Source organism: Nansenia antarctica, assembly GCF_963989245.1.
Source record: "Nansenia antarctica genome assembly, chromosome: 8".
Taxonomy (NCBI): Eukaryota; Metazoa; Chordata; class Actinopteri; order Argentiniformes; family Microstomatidae; genus Nansenia; species Nansenia antarctica.
Genome location: NC_137678.1, coordinates 2,422,620 through 2,445,832, shown reverse-complemented (window position 1 = coordinate 2,445,832; position 23,213 = coordinate 2,422,620). Strand labels below are relative to the sequence as shown.

The window sequence follows — 23,213 nt, the reverse complement described above, 5'->3', positions numbered from 1 at the left end:
CTCCCCCATTGTGAAGAGTGGTCGTGTGATTTGACACCTCGTCGCGCTAAAAGTAGGTGAAAAAACGTCCCGTTCGCAGTGTTAAATGCTCTGGGGGGGTTGAAAATGTCTTAGGATGAACCTTAATTTAGAAATAATGAATGTCTTAATAGACACTTCAGACATGGAATATATCGTCACCATCTTAAAATAATGGCTTAAGTCATTGTGAGGAGCATGGCGCATTCTGGCCTGCAGGTGGAGCCAGACTGTGGTGGAGTGGGGATGGTGGAGCTGATTGGCGCAGGTGTCCTCAATCAGACTCATCATTCCAAATGGTCTTTTTAACCTGTGTGTGTTTGTTTCCCTCGAGACAGTGACGGGCGAGCGAGGCGTGAGTAGGCTGGAGGGGTGAAAGAGCCAGAACAGAGATACACCGCGACGCAGAGTGCTGAATCACTGCTAAATATTATTTATTTCTGACTATTATTTTTGTCCTGTGTGGGGACAGTTAAATAAACGGGCAGTGCCCAGACCTGTACCTCTGTGTCGACCTCCCTCTGTGCCTGAATCTGCTACAGTCATATTTTCAAACTAGGCAAAAACATAATTTTCCTAAAAAGTGGCTTAAGCCATTATTAAGGTGATATGTGGTAGTCTGTCTGAGAAATATTAATTAACTCATCGCATATAATGTTTCTCAGTTGATTCTGCGTGTTTCAGCTATATGAACAATATGTTCGACGTGAACATGAGCAGTGCCAGTGCGGAATGTTGAAATGTGAAAAATCTGATTCATAATAGCAGCTCATGAATTGCAGATCAAGCATTCTCTCATAGCATAGAGTAACAGGGACAGTTTTAGCTCAGTCTAGCATGAATAAGCGTGAGTTGGCTTTAATAATGTAACAGAATGAGTGCGATTGAGACTGGATGGAAAAGTAGGGGTCATTTGAAGGGAGACGGTGCTGAAACGATCAGAAACGATGAAGAGAAGTGTTTATACATGGCTACGTATACTCAATTGGAAAATAATTGAATATCATTTATATGAGAATGTATAAACATTTTAGCAAATGCTTTAGTCTGTATTTTTTTAAGCCTCTGGAGAATATTACATTGGGAAACGATGAAGAGAAATATTTCTTTAAACCTCTGTTCAACCTCTTCCACGGCAGAGGTGTGTCTTTTTTTATATACCTGACACTCTCAAAATGCAAATGAATACAAATGTGATTTACACAAATCATCAATGTCCATCCAACTGCAGCCACATATTTTCTCTGAATGGGAGCTGGATGACATTCATCCATTAACCAGCTCAACGTAACATTAGGTGACAGTGACACATTCAATAACATCCTGCACATTATCCTGCATCCTCCTCCCATTCTCTCACAAGAGAAAAAGCAAGGATTACACTCAAGAAAAGATTACCCTACCCCATCAACACATCAGCCCAGGGACAGACTTGGACAACAAAATAGCTCATAAACAAAAAATATGACAAATAACGTCGTTTCCAATTTGGGACGTGGCGTCAACCTTTTACTAACATCATTTGTTAAATGAAGAACTGTCCTGTTCTAGGGGAGGAGGACTATCTTTTGTTTTTCTCCGTTTGATAGATACATTTTAACACGTTTGTTTGTTAATGGTAAAAGATGATGAATGGAGTCCAGAATCTAGGGTTATTTATACCTGTTTGGGAAAGATAATTAATGAAATGACCCAATAAAGTAAACACAATTTAGTTTTATGTGTCACTGCACCAGTGATCCTGAGGCAGTCCTGGACAGGCAGACTGGTCCTAGCATAGATTTGTTTTTCTTATGATGACTGATGTATAGATGATTCACTTACTTAGACGATTGAAATGTCTCTCATAATGAATTCTATAAGCGCCATGGGTGGGGTCACCTAGTGAGTAAAAGTAAAAAACGGACCGCACAGAAGGTATCTTAGGCTAGCTAGCGAAGTGACACTCACTGACAGAGAAATTATTATTATTTATTTGACAATGTGCGGGTGGTGCGCTGTCACCGATATGTTCATGATCTGTGTCAAGGTGCGCTGTCACCAAATGTTTTCATGGTGCTCCATTTGACTGTTGAAATAAACCTACAGGGTCTGGGATCACTGCACATACAGCAGGGTCCCGGGTTCAGTGGCGTAACGAGTCTGCACTGGGCCCTAATGCAATGGCCAGAGTGGGGCCTAGGGAGTGCGCAATTTTTTCTTTTACTTTTTGTGCAATTCATGAGAATTCATGAGAGACTGCTCATGACGTGCTCCAAAACGTTCACACACAGCTTAGCTCCCACATAACTCAAACCCTGTGGTACTGATTAATCTTAATGAATAGGGTTTATGCGATACCTGGTTACATCAGTACAGTAGATAACAAAATAATAAACTAATCTAGCATTAGGGGCATAATAAACCAATATAAAATCATAATAAACATGGTAAACAAACACAATAATAATGGTAGTCACTCCTTTCCATATTATTTTAGGTTAGAGACCAACCCAGGCCCCCCATCACAGAAAGGAAAAAGTATGTGGCCCTCACAGAAAAAACGTTGGGGACCCCTGTACTAGACCATAGCGCTGCCTTTGACACAGTAGACCACAACATTCTAATAGATAGACTAAAAACCTAAGTAGGGCACTGCCCTAAACTGGTCCTATAGTCTATACTATAGTCCCATCAACAATCTCTGTAATTGCATTGAACAAATAAATGCCTGGATGACACAAAACGTCCTCCAACTAAACAAGGACAAAACAGAGATAATTGTATTTGGTGCACCTGACAAAAGATAGAAAAAAAAACCTTGATTCTCTCTCTCTTCAAACTGAAAAACAGGTCAGAAATGTTAGTGTAATTCTAGACTCCGATCTAAACTTCAACAGCCACATAAATTCTAACTAAATCAGCCTACTATCACCTGAAAAACATAACAAGAATGAGAGGATTTATGTCAAAACAAGACCATAACAAACTCATCCATGCATTTGTTTCGAGTAGACTTGATTACTGTAATGGTCTACTAACAGGCCTATTTAAATGGGCTGTTCGTAAATTGCAGCTCATCCAAAACGCCGCTGCTAGGGACCTGACAACAATGAAGAAATTTGAACACATTACACCAATCCATCCTGAGATCTCTACACTGGTTACAAGTCTCTCAGAGAATTGAATTCAAAGTACTCCTAATTGTATAACAATTACAAAATGCTCTTGGACCAACATACATATCAGATCTCCACCCACCCTATATTCCAGCAAGGTCCCTAAGGTCAGCTGAGTCTAATCAGCTAATCATTCCAGGAGTGAAAACAAAACACGGTGCAGCAGCATAGCTTTAGCATATGTATATATATATAGCATAGCTTTCCTGTGGCTTTCGGAACCTTCATGCTCAGCCAGACACACTGCTGCGTGTTTCCAGTCATTGTAGCCTGTTTTGAGTCCTGATTTATGAGCACCGTCTGCAAATAATTTACATGCGAAACAAAATACTTTTCCTTTTGCAGGTGAATAAATTAACCATTCTCGAGGCACGGTTTCGCCCTTTTGAATGTTTTCTTTTAAATAGTGTTTTTGAAAAATACCTCTTCTGATGCTTGTGCTGTGTTTCTGAAGCGGCGACATTAGCATCTTTATTTTGACAACATTGTGGCCCCATCTTAATCCAATATGTTCTCATGTCTTCACCAACTGTATCCCACAATCCAGGATCCGAGCTGTAAGTGGTGGTAGGATTTGTGTCTGGACCTGGTGGTGGTGTTGCCTCCTCTTCTTGATTGTCCTGCTCGGGATCAGTGTCACTGTCAGCTGGTGGTGGTAACGTTAGTGATCAGTGTCACTGTCAGCTGGTGGCGGTAACGTTAGTGATCAGTGTCACTGTCAGCTGGTGGTGGTAACGTTAGTGATCAGTGTCACTGTCAGCTGGTGGTGGTAACGTTAGTGATCAGTGTCACTGTCAGCTGGTGGCGGTAACGTTAGTGATCAGTGTCACTGTCAGCTGGTGGCGGTAACGTTAGTGATCAGTGTCACTGTCAGCTGGTGGTGGTAACGTTAGTGATCAGTGTCACTGCCAGCTGGTGGTGGTAACGTTAGTGATCAGTGTCACTGTCAGCTGGTGGTGGTAACGTTAGTGATCAGTGTCACTGTCAGCTGGTGGTGGTAACGTTAGTGATCAGTGTCACTGTCAGCTGGTGGTGGTAACGTTAGTGATCAGTGTCACTGCCAGCTGGTGGTGGTAACGTTAGTGATCAGTGTCACTGTCAGCTGGTGGTGGTAACGTTAGTGATCAGTGTCACTGTCAGCTGGTGGTGGTAACGTTAGTGATCAGTGTCACTGTCAGCTGGTGGTGGTAACGTTAGTGATCAGTGTCACTGTCAGCTGGTGGTGGTAACGTTAGTGATCAGTGTCACTGTCAGCTGGTGGTGGTAACGTTAGTGATCAGTGTCACTGTCAGCTGGTGGTGGTAACGTTAGTGATCAGTGTCACTGTCAGCTGGTGGTGGTAACGTTAGTGCCTCTTCTCTGTCAGCTGGTGGTGGTAACGTTAGTGCCTCTTCTCTGTCAGCTGGTGGTGGTAACGTTAGTGCCTCTTCTCCGCGCTCAGCCTCGACAGCCTGCATCTCCCCCCCCATGTTCGCCTCAGAGCTGCTAGTGCTAGCGACACCCGACCCAGAGCTGCTAGTGCTAGCGACACCCGACCCAGAGCTACTAGTGCTAGCGACACCCGACCCAGAGCTGCTAGTGCTAGCGACACCCGACCCAGAGCTGCTAGTGCTAGCGACACCCGACCCAGAGCTGCTAGTGCTAGCGACACCCGACCCAGAGCTGCTAGTGCTAGCGACACCCGACCCAGAGCTAACCGTTTCGTGGCTCTCATTCTCGACAACATTGGTCGTCGCAGGCGCAGCAGCATTATTAGAAAATGTTTTTGAAATCTTGGGCAACTTTGCTATATTTAGTTCTTTTTTCATTAGTTCTTTTCGTTTTTTGGCCCCACTAAAGTGCGTCCGCTTAATTTTTGCAACTTTGACCGGCGAATTTAGCCTAGGCTATACGTCCTGCTTGACTCAAACTGGTGAGATGAGATGCGCGAGATTTCTCTCGAATCAAACTATAGAAAATATAGGGGGGCCTCAGGATAGAAAATATAGGGGGGCGTCAGGATTTTTTGTTATTTTATTATTTATTATTATTTTATTTTTAAAATATATATTTTTTATCCAATGTTAGGTGGCCCCCTAGTGGTGGTGGCCATAGGCTGCAGCCTAGGTAAGCCTATGTGTTAATCCGCCACTGCCCGGATGCTCCGGGCCGGTCGCCAGGAGGCTCCCCCTCGGAGGGGGGTCCTGTTACGGCTGGGCCTTCACACACGCCCTCCCCCGCCCCCACAGCTCGAGCACAGCGTGCACTCCGCCGCAGGTGAGGCTTGTCCCCACTAATTAGATCATCAGCCAAACCTGCACACCTGTCTCCACTCCCAATCAACCCTCTGCCAACATCTACCCTGGACTTCCCTTCACTCATCGTCAGTTCTTCCCTAAGAATGGCCTGGCAAGTATTACCTGTTACCAGTTGTGTACTTAGCTCTCGAGACTATTATTGTGATTATCGTATTAGCCTACTGTAGAGACTTACCCTGTTTCTCTGTTCCTCTACAGCTCACGCCAGCCACTACCCCAGCCCGCCAGGCTGAAACCCCCGGACTCATCTTCCCTGTTTTTCCACCCCCCCTTCACTGTAAATAAATACCCTACGGGGCTTCACAGTATTCCGTCTCCATTGTCGTGTCCTTGAGCCCCCTCGCCCCCGTGTCATAACAGTGTTGATCTTTTCTGGGAGTAAAGGTTTCCTAGAACATACCCAGCCATCACCTTGTCTCGAGACACATTTGTCAAGACGTCTTGAGACACGTCTAAGGACGTGTCTATAGACATGGGTCTTAAGATGTCTTGAGATATCTTAGAAATATGAAGATGTCTTAAGATTTACAGAAATGGCAGAAAAAACACAACACCCAAAATGCAGTGGGGTTCTCCCCCTTTCCAAGGCCACTCCCCATGCCTCTTATTGGACCAGAGCAGGGCACCCACAGGCCACTCTGATTGGACCAGAGCACAGCTAGTGTGTATAACATTATTATTACCCATTTAAAACCTAAAATGTAATGATAGAAAGCTGGTTGAAAATGGGTGAAGCCGTCTTTTAACTGCGAGGGCAGAGTAGCCTCCGCACTATAGTCTCACCAAACAAGAGAAAATCTACGTCAAAGCCCATTGCACACCGTTTCACACCACTTTGAGGAAACATTCAAGTCATTAATATCTGTATTTTTTCGATTGCAGATACAGCATGTTCAATACTCTCAAGAAACGGGCCGAGAGGAAGATCCTGCCAACCTCCACAGAGGCTGAAGTGAAAAATGTGGTTCCTAGAGCCACCAAGCTTGCTTTCAAGCAAATGGGAGGGAACGGGAGGGAATGAGTCGTGCCACAGCATGACAGCCGTTTTTCTGTTGGCGTGGCACAAGGCAGTGCAAAGTGCTAAAGATGCACAGACCGCAGCAGTTAACGCTGTCAAAGACAATGATTTATGATTTTACTTAGATTTTTGTACAGTTTTTTAATTATTTGTTACATAAACGGCTGTCATGTTCTGAACTCAGAACAGCAGGCAGAGAGAGACCAACAAGAGGCCCAACTTAAATTAATTAAGCAGCTGGAGGACGAATTACAAGGTGTCAAAGACGAGCAGCTTGGCTTCAAAGCAGAAGTCGAAAACTCACATCAGGGACTGAGCCTGAAACTGGAAAATTCTGCTCAGCAAATTCAGATGTCCCTTATGAGGTTCCAGCTGCTCATAGATCTAGCTTCACAGCGAGGACAAGCCCCTGGACCCCTGGCTGATGCTATGCGAGTGGAACCTTAAGTGGGACCTTAAGTGGGAGCGGAACACCGAGGCCCTCATGAAGAAGGCCCAGAAGAGGATGTTCTTCCTCCGGCAGCTGAGGAAATTCAGGCTGCCGAGGTCCATGATGGTCCAGTTTTACACGGCCATCATAGTCCATCCTCACCCACTCCATCATCACCTGGTTCCCTGCTGCAACGACCAAGGACAAGGCCAAGTTGCAGCGGGTGATACGTTCAGCAGAGAGGGTGATCGGCTGTCCCTTGCCCTCTCTCAACTCCCTGCATGACACCAGGGCTCTGAGGAGGGCAAGGAAGATCATGGCCGACCCCTTCCACCCCGGCCACGGCCTCCTCACCCTGCTTCCCTCTGGAAGAAGGTTGCGGCTGCCAAAGACATTAAAGGCCCGCCACAGGCTCAGTTTCTTCCCCTCAGCTGCCAGGCTGCTAAATGACTCTGGCTTCCCCCTCCCCCCCGCCTCCAAGCCTGCCCAGGACTGAACATTCACTGGACCTGAAATAACTCTGCACTGCACTTTATATACAGCACTATCCATGCACTGTCTGTCCTGTGTTTGTCCTGTTTTTGCATTTGTATTTGTACTTGTTTTGTTCATGTAGCCTATATGTGAAAAAAGCATAAATGCACCTTCTGTAAATGCCAAAACAAATTCCTATATGTGTCAAGCATAATGGCAATAAACGTTATCTGAATCTGAATCTGAATCATGCTGTGGCATGACTCGTTCAGTTCCCTCCCGTTCCCTCCCATATTTTATAAAAATGAAATTGTATATACCGTAACAATTAAATATATTTAATAATATAATATATTTGTTATATATTTATTCTATTTATTTAATTAATATTTATTATACTATTTACTTGTTTTAATATTTAATGATTTGTTACATATTTAAAAAGATAAAAATGAAATTGTATATAATAATTTAATATATTTAATAATATAATATATTTGATTTATATTTATTTTATTAATTAATATTTATTATACTATTTACTTGTTTTCATATTTAATACACTGTATTTACTTGTATTAAACTATTTTGTACTTTTCTATTTAATTGTACTTGTATTAAATGTTTTAAGCTGGGTGCTCTCCTCCTGTCTACTAGACAGCTGCTCTTCCTTTGTCTGAATCTCCTCCTTTTGCTTTCTGATCTGCTCCTCAAAGGCAGACGCCCTCTCCTGCAGCACCTCCTTCTCCTGGAAGCTCTCTTGATTTTCCCTGGTCAGCAGCTCCTCTCTAACCTGTGCTTCATTCTCAGCCTTCTTCAGAGAGGCACCCACACTCTCAATCTGACTCTTCAGATCTTGGATTTCCCTCTGCAGAATCTCCTCCTGAACAGAGCTCTCGTTGTGCTTCCTAGACAGCTGCTGTTCATGGGTCTGGATCTCCTTTTCAGCTCTCCTCGTTGACACAACCAGGCTTTGCACCTCCTCTTTCAGGCTGCCGATCTGCAGGTGTTCATAATCAATTCATGAATTAGCTATAACAGTACAATAGTTAAATGGAAGAGATGCCAAGTTAGATGGAAATACAAATACACTACATGGCCGATATTATGGGTGAGAAACAGGTGTGAATCAACCCTTAGATTTACATAAGGGTATACTGGTATATCTTGAGGACCATCTTAGATTTACAATGGCAACTCAAAGAGGCACAAGTTACAGTGGGGTGCAAAAATGTGGACACCCCTGGTTTAAATGTCTGTTACAATTATTCTCCAAGTGATTGAAAGCAAACCTGAACACTAAATGCTACAAAGTTAAACATGACACCTTTCTGCACATTTTAAAGCAAATGTTAAAGTTTCTTTTTTATAAATGATAAAAAAAAGTTTGGGAAATAAACAGATCCTGTATGACATCAGATACAATGTCATATGATGAAGGTTAATATCTGTTTGATATGGGACGAAGAGATGACATCTAGTTAGTTGTAAACAAACACCTTCTGAGCGGTGGCATGTTGGAGCTCCATCTGTAGGTGGCCGTGTTGAGCACTACACTCCTCCTGAGCCTGCACCTGGGCCTCGGTCAGCCTCTCCACCTCAGCCTCCATTCTGGCCAGCTGCGTGCACACTGTATGCATCTGTCAGAGATAGACAAACACAGAGGTCAGAGGCACGGTGTAACAACACTGAATACTCAGATACAGAAATATGTAAGGTCGCCACCAGTGAACGAACCAGTGTCTTTTATACCCGTACAAGTCTATAGTGCTCTGTGAAATGTTTAAACATGTTGTTTTTTGTTTACCACGACTGTTCTTTTGTGCATGTGTCTCACCTGGGCTGAGAGTGTGCCATTCTCTTCTGTGAGCTGATCCACCTTGCGCTCTGAGTGAGATGTGTTGGTTTTCAAGTCCTGGCACTGCTTTAAAAGCCCTAAAACAGAGCCCTATTGATAGCCATCTATGAGCAATCAAATCAAATCAAATCAAATTGTATTTGTATAGCGCATTTCTTACAAGACGCAACTCAATGCGCTTCACACAATGAACATGAGCAATGCACTATATATAAGATGATGACCAAGGGTCTTTCTGCTGCTGACCAAGGGGCTGAGTCCAGTTGATGGGGCCCAATTTTCTTTTAGACTCTGTAGGCTACTGTATTTGTTTATTAAGACTTACATAAATATGATATATTGTCTGAATTTGTCTTGTTTTATCAAATGTTCCAATTATTTTCATTTCTTGTGCTGGTTTATTGTGAACAACATGTAAAATTGCAGGAAACTAGCACAAATAATTGTGTGGGAGAGAGGGGCCGCCGCTACCAAAACGTGCACAGTTTTGGGTCGCTCCACCACCAAAAAATCTCACTCCAAACTTTTGGTGAAACTTGGCAGCCCTGCTGGTACATAATTAAGGTGAACCGATCGAATGGGACTTTTTTGCGGAGGATTTGGACTCCCATGCCGGGCTATGGAGAATATACGAAGGTGCATTCTCATGCATGCCTGGGTAACATGCCAGTCAGTCACAGCCACATGAGTGGTCTAATAACTTAATCATTAACTTACTTAACCATTTAGATTTGAACCTGTTGCCTTCGTATGCACTGGTGCTATCAAAAGTAGAGCTATAGAATTGACTCGATTATACTTTAATCATGTTCTATTGATCAATGATACTAAAAAATCGAATGCACGCTAATGTGGTTGTTCGCCCTGTCTCCCTTGTAATGTCCAGGTCAAAACTTGATGGCGCAGTAGAGCAAATAAAGCAACACGAAGCTTCGGCCCATGTGTGACCCAATTGGATGGAAAGCTTCAACAGTTCATGAAGCTTCATCTCGCCATCACTACTCAATCCTCAATTAAGGGTGGAGGGAGGATAAAAGCCTGGGAGACACTCAGTATCCTAGTTTTGTACTAGGTTCATAGTCGTTTAGTCTTAGTTGTATTTGATTGGTTACTTAGATTAGATTGCCACTAGGCCTGTTAATTTACTTTATTCTTTATTATAGAGTAGTTTTCAGTTAAGAGTTTCACGGAAACCTGTTTATGTTACCTTTGTACAATAAATCTTGTTTATTTTATATTTCCCTTCTCCTCTGATTCTTGCCCCCCTGGTTTTATTTAATTGTTACACCCCGTATCCCCTAGAACACATATGGGGTCGTAACACTGGTTAATAGTGTGGCACTAATACTAGCCACTCACACAGTTCACGCCAAGAGAACATCAGCAACAGTCCATTCACATCAACACACGTAATCCTTTCCCCCTGTCTCTCCTCTCACTCTCTCACCTAAACCCAGTTTTTTTTAAAGGGTACAACAGCCAATCCCATGACTAGTTCACTCATCAGCTAACCCACTTCAGCTGTGTCTAATCAACATGCCTGCGAACTTCCCATCCTATTATTAGGTCCCGTTTGGTCTCGTGACATTTAGATCAAAAGTTAGATCAGGTTTAAATATTTGTACTACAAACCGACCCAGATATTCTTGTTTTTCGAGTGAATCGTGGCTCAAAAGAATCAGTATATCTGACACTGATATTGCCTTATCAGGCTATCTTGTTTGTTCTCCATCAGCTGGAAAGGATTCTGTTGAAGCACTTGGGGATCTACTTGCCCAATATACAGGCGATGAGCTTATTATAACTGGTGATTTTAACTTAAATGTGTTTAATTCAATCTCAGAGGTTAGTGGGAACCTAAACCTAACTCAATTGTTAGTTGAGACCCACTAGGCCTGATTTCAAGGACAGCTCAAAGTGTTGATTGATTGATCTGATTTTCAGCAATACATTTGACAAAATTGTAGCCAGTGGAGTATTTGAATTAGGTTTATTTCGCATTTGAATTAGGTAGGTATCAGAATCATTCGCTTAGAAAATAACAAATCTCATGTGGTCTTGAGAAGAAATCTCAAACATTTTAATGAGCAATCTTTCTTGGCAGGTTTTACTCAGAAGTAGAATTGATGTCATGTTACTATAAGTTCAATGATGCTCAACTGGCATTGGACTTCTTCAATGAATCAACTCAGTTGACCTAGGTACAGAGGAACGGCTGTAAATATGTTTTTATTGGCGTACAGCACGGCTCAGCAACGTCACTGACGTGCTGAGCGAGTCTTTTCTAAATAATAAAGAACAAGTACTGTCTCCTTCACTCTCCCGGGGGAACAAACACACACAAGTTAAATAGACCAGCAGGATAACGAGTCTGATTACTGACACCTGTCCGTAATCAGCCCGTCATCCATCCCCCAACGACAGTCTGGCTCCCTCTGCAGGCCAGAACGCGCCATGCTCCCCACAGTTGTTATTAGGTCCATTGCATCCGTATTGAGTCCTTTTTGGATGTTCTTTTTGGTTTTCTATCTGCTAAGGCGAGCTGATGTTTTCATGTTAGTGATTAGAAGGACGGATGTTTCAAACAAAAGGACTTCACACATCCTCCGCCATGGCCGCGGCATTGAGGTAGACCGTTGTTGCGATAGCAGTACGAACCTTTTAAACGCAGCCCTAATAGCTACATAGAGCATCATTCTTCTTCTTCTTTCGTGTAACCTCAGAGGTCCAACTCGGTGTCGCGTAGCCATGCCCGCATCTCTGGTTCTAAGTCGAAGAGGCTGGCTTCTGAAGGTGGTCTATATAAGGGGCAGATGGTGATTATATGGTCGGCGGTCTGCTCTGGGTCACCGCATTCGCATGCCGCACTGTCCGCCAGGCCCCACGCCTTCATTGATGTTTTAAAGGAGAGGAGAAGACGACAGCCTCCACGTGGCCTCCTCTGCAAGTAACAAGAAATGGTGCAAGACCAACTTGTGAAACTAATGTCGCCAACCAAACGTTGAGCTGGCAGGCTTAGGACCGGCGGACGGGCAGTCATCCCCACCGTCGAAAACCGAGGCCTGTCAGTGCTTCAACTCAATGTCGAGAGCATCATTAATGCTTCATAACTGTAGTCATATTAAGCATATAGTGCATGTATGACAATTTGATACGTGACAGCAGCTGGTGATAGCGGGAAGCGAACAATTGTTCAGACTTTTATTCTGAAAAAATACAAATAAATGTCAACGTTGTTGAAAATCAATGACACACTCTCTAGTCGAGCCAAAACATTGCAATGCCGTCTATTTGGTGAGTAATCCCCACTACTACCTAGTTAGTGTAGAGTAGTGGGAGTTACTCACCCAATCCATTGCATTGCAATGTTTTGGCTTGACTAGCGAGTGTGTCATTAATTTTCAACAACGTTGATATTTATTTACATATTTCAGAATAATAGTCTGAACGTTCTGATTGGTTGCCGACTTGTTCCCGCATTCACCAGCTGCTGTAAATGGACTGACTTATAGCGCCTTTATCCAAAGCGCTTTACAACGGCCTATCATTCACCCATTCACACACACATTCACACACCAATGGTGGCAAGCTGACCTGCAAGGCGCCGGCCAGCCCACTCACTGGGAGCAATTTGGGGTTCAGTGTCTTGTCCAAGGACACTTATACACGTGGCCAGCCGGGGCTCGAACCGCCGATCTGCCAACCTTGCGATCATTAGACGGCGGCTCTACCTCCTGCACCACAGCTGCTGTCACATATAGCATATTTAATCATGTATATTTAATATAGCATATTTAATAATATATTTAATATAGCATATTTAATAATATATATTTAATATAGCATATTTAATCATATATATTTAGTAATATAGTATATTGAATAATATATACAGTATTTAATAATATATTTAATATAGCATATTTAATAATATATATTTAATATAGCATATTTTAAAATATGTATTTAATATAGCATATTTAATAGAGAATTCATGAGACCTTGAGAATAACACTGCACATTATGAATACAGTTGCACATTATCCAAAATGATCTAGAGAGACATATCACTCTTTTTTCAAATATATTTATTCAAATATAACATATCCATAGATAAAATGGGGCATTCTTTAACAATAAAAGTACCCATAACTATAATAACATAACTATACCCAAAAGTGTAACAGAAGTTCAAGTGTCTCCAGGGAACAAGCAACTTCAAGGACAGATGTGTATGAATATACACGTACATACCTACGGCATCTGCAACTGGTTCCACAGCTGCACAACAGCGGAGAGAAACGCGCTACAGAGAGTCGTGAGAACAGCACAGAAGATCACCGGCGCCCCCCTCCCCTCTCTGGAAGAGCTGTACAACACACGCTATCTCAGGAAGGCCTCCAAGATCTCCAGGGACCCGACCCACCCTGGGCACGTACACTTTATCAGGCTGCCCTCGAAAAGGAGGTACAGGACCCCGGCCGCTAAGACAAACAGACTGAAGAACTGCTTCTACCACAGGGCCGTCAAGGCCCTGAACACAGAAAAGGCCTAAGTTCTGGGCCCAGGACAGTCTGGACGGATTGTATGGCAGCTAGTGCTGAGGCACAAACATGTACATTTCAAGCCTGCAAACTGTGACACTTTAAATAACGTGAAAAAATACTTTGTGCAATATGACAACCCTAGTTGACTATCTGTGCAGTATAGTACAGTGGATTGTGTACATAGCCTTTATTTATGTAAACCAGCTCCTTACCTTCTTGTGATTTTATTCTTTTTCTAAAAGTGTTTTTTTTTTCCCTTTCCTAACACCAGGGGAGCCACCCCTCCTAAATTTCGTTGTTTGGTACCTGTACTGTAGCAATGACAATAAAGTCCATTCATTCATTCATTCATTCATTCATTCACATTGTTATCTAACGTTAACTCATGCTATTCTTAAACGTTAGTGGCTGCATTGCCATAAATTACGTATATGAATAATGCATGGAACTGAACCCTCAAAAAGCAGCTTCAGAATGTAAAATGCCTTTTTTCTGTTTTCCGAATCTTTCCATATAAAGAGTAATTCTGAATTATAAGACACAACCGTCTTTCTTCTTGCGTCTCCGGCCTCTGCAGTGAGCCCGGTGGCTCTGCGACCTTTGATGTTGAGTTAACTAGTGGGGCTTGTAGTATTTCAACGCCAGTATCTATAGCAACACAATGAGAACACATTCTAATTACACTTGCCTTGACTTTCAAGTTCTGCACAAAGGGAGAGGATGAGACGACAGCGTGTTTAACACAGACCGTCATCACAGGTTAGAGCGAGGACGCCTCCGTTCCCACAGAGGACTTGGAGAAGGAGAGACGAGAGCTCGGCTGACACGCCTTTCATGTCTGCCACCCTTCCCTGCCTCTCGATAATTCTGAGGCGACAAGACCGAGAATAATTAGACCCAACCTAATTATTTTGAGCCATGTACATGAATCAATAAGGAAAAACCTCAGGGTGCAATGGAATGAAAGCTCTGTCAATAATTTCAAAGTTGACAGAATCTACAGGGGGCGACAAGCTTAGCCAATACTAATCACCTGCAGGCAGGGATAAACTATTCTTCTTGAACAAGCGTTTTTTTTTATTGTTAGTGTGGTATATTTTGACACACACACATGCATGAATTGTATAGTATGGGCTTGTATTATTTGCCTTTTGACTTGCATAAGTTCTGTAAAGATTCTCCTGGCTGTGGGGGTTAGGGTTAGGGGTTATGAACCTTTGTTCTTAAAAGACCATGTGGCGACTAGATCGAGCCAAAAATCCAAAGTCGCTGAGAGACGCGAGCAGGGTTTGGGCTGAAGTTGTATGACGCGCTAAAAACAATTCGCTTGAGATAAAAGGTACGTTTAAAGAATGTATTGAATATAAAACAATCAAACTTGGTGACGTACATAAATCTATAAGCGACCAAAACAAAGAATATCAAACAAATCGTAAATAATATGCGGTCAACAAAAATACAGCGACCCTGTCTTCCCTCCCTCTCCACTCCCGCCATACAGGTGAACAGGTGCTTAAACTAACATCAGGCAAGCCCGCCCATAATCATGTCATTTCCGGAAGGAAGATCAAAACAATAAACAAACAAATCAAATAAGCTCATAATAAACCCATTAGCTTTTTGTACTAAATACCCAATAATTCATATTCATGGCTCCTACAAGGAAGCTGTATTTGCAGACCAGAAGGTAGAAGGGTGTGGACATCCCCCAGCCTCGCCCTCTTGTCCTCTCACAGCCTCTCAGCTCATCCCAACTTTTCTCTGTGTCTCTGTAAACTGTAATTCTGTTTAATAAATAGTCTTAGAATAGTCTTCAGAAGTTTTACTCATGATCTATTCCATACAAGTTATTTAAGACAAGAAACAACATTAACTCCACCTATACTTCAGAAGCAGGGAGAGGGCAGTCCCTGAGCCTCTGAACCTGATTAGTTTACCCTTTTTTAGTTCAAACTGACAAACTGAACTCACTATGCTGCATATCTGACTAATGCTAACATCATGTGAAGTAACAAAGCAAACAAAGAAACACTTCACACCCGACACCTTGTTACAAACGGATATCCAGGGACCTCATGTCAACAACAACTCACGTTTCCAGAAAACAATAACATATTCATAATGAATTCTGCACTGAGAAAGACTGCGAAGGCAATGATCACTTTAAGACCAGATTAATTCTGCAGTGAAAAATACCATGGATAAACATAATCCCTCATGTTAGCCCAGCTCTGAGGACGGCCATGTTGTTGTAGCTCCAGTGCAGTTACTGCTGTTGTTTTTGATCCCATGAGGGTTTTTTGGGGTGAGTAAACTGGTCGACTAATGGCTTCTGTCAGCCACCCGCCCGCTCAGCCTGGAGGTTTGCTGTAGACAGGGTTCCTACAAGTTTCAACAAGTCCAATTTAAGACCTTTTTGCACCTTTTTAAGAACTCTTTGGATATCATTTTAGACCTATCTGCGGCACTGATAGCTTTTTGTCATCCTTGAGGTGATGAAATTAGGGATTTCACTGCCATACAGACAAAAAAGGAAGCGAATTGGCATTTGGCATTTGGTTCCAGCTTGATTCATTTCCACGTAAATAGATGTGGTCGGACTGATTTCCTTGTAGAATCACATTTTTAAGACCTAGCATCTCATTTTTAGACCGAATAACTGAAGTTGGAGACCATTTTAGGCCTTGTAAATAGGATTGCTGGATTTTAGACTTTACGGCTTTTTAAGACCAGCGCGGGAACCCTGTGTAGAGTATCATGCAACCTGACCTTCTGTCACATGAAGTCGAACCAGACTTGTTTATGCAGAGTTAGGGTATGTTCTCACTAGAACATTTGCTTCACTTGGAATCGGAGTTTAGGATAAAATTCACTTTGCTCTGCGTCGTTTGGAGCTGTGAGAACACGCATTCGAAGTCGCTCCCGGAGCAAAAAAACGACGGATGCTCCGCTTGAAAAGGGTGGTTTCGCTCCGGTTAGAAACGACGCATCGAGGCTGTCCATAGGAAAACAACAGCGCATGCGTGTTGATCTGGATAAGAGCGGGACGAACGGGCAATTTTTCATTTTTCTGACCAATCAACTACCACGTCTGATACTTCGATTGCGTAGGTTACTTCGTTTACATAAAGGGCTGTGAGAACGCAAATCAGAGAAATAATTTATGCAACAATGTTGCAATCTCATCCACTTGCTCCTGGTCCTAATTCAGACTTTCATGTGAGAACATGACCTTAGGCATGTGTCAGGACTTATTTCTTCAGAGATTAAATGAGCACATGTACAAATTGGAGTTACGGAAAATGCAGAACCACAAAACAGCATGTCCTCCAGGAGCATATCTAGCTTCTCCAGCTTCTGTTTCAGACAGAAAGAGAATCAACACACTCAGGGCTACATCTCCAATGAAATGCTCAAGTGGCCCAGCTGCAGTCCTGCGTTGCTCATACTAAATATTTCATGTTTAAAGAGTATGAAGCAAGGACGTCCATGTGAACTGAGCCAGCCTCACACTTCTACAGAAGATAGTCAGATGGAATGCATCTTAAGGTCCATTGGTAAGATCAGTCAACAGACTGGTATTTGTATATTATGGCTAGTACCATAGTGTATCATGGACAGTGACATTGATGCTCAAGAATTTAAAACAATAATACAAATGGTATCCTGCAAGTCCCTGTAGTGACTTCTATATAAGAATATGTCAAACTGTTGTTGTCAGTGGCAACACCAGGAGCTTATTCAGCCAATCGTGAGTTTAGAATGATAAGGTTCTATCTCCGTTTAGGGCAGTTCAGAGATATTGAGCGTCAAAGTTTTTACATTCCATTATATTTTGTGAGATGGAACCGTTGTATTTTATGAATTACTAACTCAAAAATGTCAACATTTTAAAAATAACACCAGACAGGCATTAATAAACACCTAATGGATCAGATTATGTAAAAAACTCAATTTTGACAAAAATGGAGATAGAACCTTGTTAAGCCTCATTATGTAATAACTGCACATTATGTAATAAAATCCCAAAATGTAATAATTCGGGGTTTGTCTCCTTAGTTAATCATCTTTATTCTGTAATCCATAGGTTGCAGTATCAAAGCCTCGTATTGGTCTCTTGATTTGAGTATGCAACTATCAGAGAAACACATTTTAAAAAGACAAATGATGCAGGGTGTGAAGAGGGAACTTTCCATTGGCTTAAGTTTTCCATCCCCCAGTAGGGAAAAGGCTGTGGGTTCTGTGGAATGTCTTGAGGTGTCAAAACTGATGTCATCAGTCCAGTTTCAATAAGATGAATGATGGTCTCCTTATGAACAGCTGCTAATGAAATACTGTGGTTGTTAGGATGAGAGAAAAGGCAGAAGGACTCGTTCCTAGTTCCTGGGTCCTGTAGTCTTGTTTCAAACAATGTCTATAGATAAAGGTGATGTCATTTAACCAAAACGGCTGTGGCGCAGGAGGTAGAGCCGCCGTCTAATGATCGCAAGGTTAGCAGATCGGCGGTTGGAGCCCTGGCTGGCCACGTGTCGAAGTGTCCTTGGGCAAGACACTGAACCCCAAATTGCTCCCAGTGAGCGGGCCGGCGCCTTGCATGGTAGCTTGACTCCATTGGAGTGTGAATGGGTGAATGAGAGGCCGTTGTAAAGCGCTTTGGATAAAGGCGCTATATAATATAAGTGCAGTCCATTTTGTTATCATTTATTTAAGAAGAAATTAGCCAATGTTATTAGATGTTTCCCTGATGATGGGCGGAGGCCGAGATTCGTTGATCCCTCAAGTAATTATTTAATGATTGCTCAAGGTAGACAATTAAGATACAAGTTTATTCACAGCGCTGGGGGTGTTCAGTCGCAGGCACAGAACACACACCAGAATGATATTCACAGTGCCTCCTTATAGGCAATAGTTGATGATCAAGCACCGCTCAGAGAGGAAATAGCTTTACCTCATAACTTCCAATACTGACACTAGTTCCCATACATGGCTCCATCCTGTGTCCATGCTGTACCACCCTGCTGACCACTGGTAACCTATACTGGTCCCCACTAGCCGTGGTCTAAATCTGGCTCAGGTCCAGTTACAGAGAAAAGCATGTTGACAAAAAGTGGTCAGTTCATGTCCTGAGAGTGGCCACACTTAAAGTATGTTTAAGGTTAAACAATGAGTATTGCAATATTCGATAGGCACACACAATTGGCATATAGTCACACAAAACGCATCATATCAGCCAATAACTACTAAGGAAACAGTTAGGAAATAACATAAATTAGACGTTTCCTATAACTGTCTACCAGTCTCTGACATTGACTGGGAGAACGTTTTTCCCCACTCCTCCATGCAGAATTGTTTCAGCTGTGTTTGAGGGGTGTGTTGCAGCACAGCCCATTTCAAATCACCACACAGTATCTCAATAGGATTAAGATCCAGGCTTTGACTTTTGGCCATTCTGCAAAGTCGTTTCCAAATCCAATTCCAACTCTCAGAAACGCCTTTATAGACGGCTTATGGTAGAGAAATGAGCATTCAATTCACAACAGCTCCGGTGGACATTCCTGCCAATCCCACGCTCCCTCAAAACCTGCAACATCTGTGGCATTGTGCTGTGTGATAAAACTGCACTTTCTAGAGTGGCCTTTTGTTGTGACCAGCGTAAGGCACGTCTGCGCAATAATCATGCTGTCTAATCAGCATCTGGATACGCCACACCTGTCAGGTGGATGGATTATCTCAGCAAAGGAGAAGTGCTCACTAACACAGATTTAAACACATTTGTGAACACAATTTGAGAGAAATAGGCATTTTGTGCACATAAAAAAAGTCTTAGGTCTTTGATTTCAACAAAATTGGAACAAAAACAAAAGTGTTGCATTTATATGTTTGTTCAGTGCAGTTATTACTTACTGTGTTGCTGGAATTGCCATTTAAATGTAAACCACTGTCAAATAACGGAGAGGGTACTCTTCTACTCTGATCACTGGGCGGTCCAGGAGAACCTGAGAGGAACAGCAAAGGAAACATTTCATTATATAATTCACACCTGAAAACTCGACGTATGGATGTATCACATAACTTGGCATTCAAGGTATGGGATGGGTAGTACCAAAACTGTTGATCAAAAACCTTTTCAAAAGAGGGGGATATTAAACTGTGAGATTTGGGTAATGTGAACTGAAAATATTGATAAACCTTGCTGTAACCAGGGAGTAGCTGAAAAGGACTGTATAATTTAGGAAGGGGCTGGTTATCTAACTAACTCTAAGCTAAATAGGCAGTGTAGGAGGATACAGGCAGGGGGCGCCAGCAAACCGTTAGACTAGCAGTTACTATCGTTAGCATTAGCATGGAATTAGCATTAGCATTAGCATGGAATTAGCATTAGCATTAGCCTTGGAATTAGCCTTAGCATACAAACAACTAACACACGGTAACGGTATCACATATGAACAACACATTTATTTACATGACTGATGTATACATCCCCAGATATATACATTCCCTCCCCGCCGGCCACACACACACTCAATCACTCACTCATAGTCTCTGGCCTGAACAGGCTTATAGTCCCGGGCTGTGGTGCGCGTTGAGGCCTGGTCGGATGGCATGTGCGTCGAGGAAGGTAGCAGACAAAAGGGGGGGGGTGACGTAGCAACGCGGAGGGAAAGGGCCTTCTTCGTAGTCCGCGCCGAGGGGTGAAGGGCTCAGGTCCGGGTGGTCCACGTCGAAGCTCCGATGGAGTCAGCGTTCGGTCGCAGTCCGCTCGTGGAGGCGACGATTCTGGCCAGTTTGGCGTCTCGCTTGGTCCAACGTTTAACAGCCGGCTGCTGGCAAGGCTGTCTAACGGGGACACAACTAAACGGGCTATACAGCTCTGAACTCGATAATCGCTTTCCTGGCGTCTTCAGCTTCTGCACGGTGTGCGTGTTGCTGAATCCGCCATCTTAGATTGACTTCTCGTTACTCTCTCTCGTTTGGTTCTCATCACACACTGACACACTGACCACTTCCGTCTCTTATATATACACCACCGAACCTAGCATCCGGGTCACGGACACACCCCGGATATACTACGTCATCAAACATATACATAAACATTACAATAACAATACATACACTTCACGAAACGTATATGAATAGTATAGAAAATAACAAAGGAAATAACTGGGGCAAAATAGGGCTGGTTTGGGGAAACTAAACTGGCTCTAAACTGTGGGCCTTCACAACACTTGCTAAACATTTTGATGGGGCGGCTGTGGCGCAGGAGGTAGAGGTAGAGTCGGCGTCTAATGATCACAAGGTTGGCAGATCAGCGGTTCGAGCTGGGCAAGACACTGAACCCCAAAATTGCTCCCAGTGAGCGGGCCAGCGCCTTGCATGGCAGCTTGCCGCCATTGGTGTGTGAATGAGAGGCCGTTGTTGTTGTTGTTGTTGTTGTTGTTGTTTCTAAGTGAAAATATGAATTATTCCTCGTGGTGTGCAATAACAATATTGGCTAGAAACATCATATTTGCAACACACAATTGCCATGCACATCTCTCACAAGCGTTCTTGTCAAAAGCTTTGGATGCCAATGCCAATCACAAAAAATGGAAAAAACATTCGATATCCCTGTACACGCCTTAGAAGACGCATGGCCAATGCGCACATTTCATGCTATTATGTCATAAAAATGTCATTAAAAAAAAAGATGACAGCATGACAGCCTTATACCGCACAGCCACACCTGAGCTTTGTACTACATGTTTTTATTACTATAAAACTCCAAAGCTCTAGTTATTTACAGTACAGGATATGACACGGCTAATGTGATATGGCACTTCCCCTCAGACTCTTACCTAAAGGCAGCTTTAGAAAAGACGGGGCCTCCCTGTAGTAGCGTACAGTGATGGTGACTTCCTCCCCGGCCGTACGCAATAGATGAACCTGCCAGAACCAGGAGGGAGAGTGAAAGAGATAGAGAGAGAGATAGAGAAAGAGAAAGAGAGAGAGAGAGAGGGCTGAGCATCTCAGCGATTAACAAGATGACAAGCCACAAGCACATCTAACGGCACAGGATTTAAGCAGACAAGAAAACACTTGAGCTAAATAAAGATCAGGAGTTAAACCCTGTCTGAAGTTAGATTTCTCTTCAATTATTACACACAGAACTATGACTTCAAACATTTGCCGGTGAGAGGCTTGAAAACTGCCGGTGAAAGGCTACCGATGGAAGGTACTACCCTCTTAATGTCTGAGATCACATATCTCTTGAAGGTAAACTGGGGCAGCCTGATTAAGGTCTAGGGATGCAGGATGAGTTGCAAGAAAGGAGAGCTATGCAATAAATACTGCAAATGTTCAACTTCTGAGACCTTTAAACAAAGACATTTGCGGGACAAGCCTCTGTACAGTATTTAGTATTTGTCAAGACAATTTCCTCTGAAGTCTACTTCACCTTTCAACGCTAACAACATGGCGACTGCACATCTTGTCAAAGAAATCAAACCAGTGGTGTCCAAAATGTTCTTAATGTTCAAGAACATGTGGAAGAGTGGTTTTGGTGATCAAAGATAGTTACTCTATCATTACTAAATATAGTTTAATTTTCCTACATTCTTTGGGGAGAACCCTAGGGGCCCTATTATGCACTTCTTAACTTGCCGTCTTAAGTGTTAATTAAGACGCACCGCCAGGTTAAGACCTACTGCTATTATGCAGGTGTCGATAGGCGCCCACACATAAGACGTAAAACTCCCGTGCATATATTGCTCATTGTGGGAGTGTTCATATGTTAATGAAGTGCACTAGGCGCCCCTGCTATTATGCGATCTGACTTTGCTCCTATCGCTAAGAAGTGGTTTGAAAAGTTCTTAAGTTTAGACTTCATGCACGTTTTGAAACACGAGCGCGCCTCCGCGGTTTGCGCATGCATGTGGGCACACATGAACACGCACGTGGCTCCACGGCAAGACGTCAATTACGGTCACAGTATAAATGCTTTATTTCAGAAGGGAGAGGCAGAGAAGCGCGCTGACCTCCTTCTTAGGACTTCCATAATAGCATAGCGCTAATGACTCAAAGCATCCGGTTCTTAAAGGGAATGGCACCTGGCACGCTGATTGGGTTGATTGAGAAGACGCCCAAAACACACCCATGACTAATTTCTTTGCTTAGCGCCGGGTTTTAGGCGCCCACTACCGCACGCATAATAGCAAAGTGGCCTTGACCACGCCTCCACGTCTTAAGTTTAGATCTACCGCCTCGTCTTATTGCTGAAGACTTATGAAGTGCATAATAGGGCCCTATGAGTCTTACACCAAATCCACTGTCTATTTGTTGTCTGTGTAGGTGTGTACACTGTGTGGTGACCCGCACGCAGGCTCAGGTAAACCTGGCCTTCAGCACCCTGGACAGCGGCCGCACAAACAGAGGGG

At 43.1% G+C, this 23,213-nt stretch overlaps 1 protein-coding gene across 1 annotated transcript in view; it reads right to left on the bottom strand.

Annotated features, from left to right (window-relative positions):
* Nucleotides 1–23,213, bottom strand: part of sntg2 (syntrophin, gamma 2) — a gene marked incomplete at both ends in the record, with an annotated part of 54,473 nt that overhangs the window by 22,607 nt on the left and 8,653 nt on the right. Inside the window, 2 exons of the mRNA XM_080537741.1 lie at nucleotides 19,705–19,796; nucleotides 21,636–21,723. Coding sequence (XP_080393867.1) covers nucleotides 19,705–19,796; nucleotides 21,636–21,723 — 180 coding nt within the window. The remainder of the gene's footprint in view (nucleotides 1–19,704; nucleotides 19,797–21,635; nucleotides 21,724–23,213) is intronic.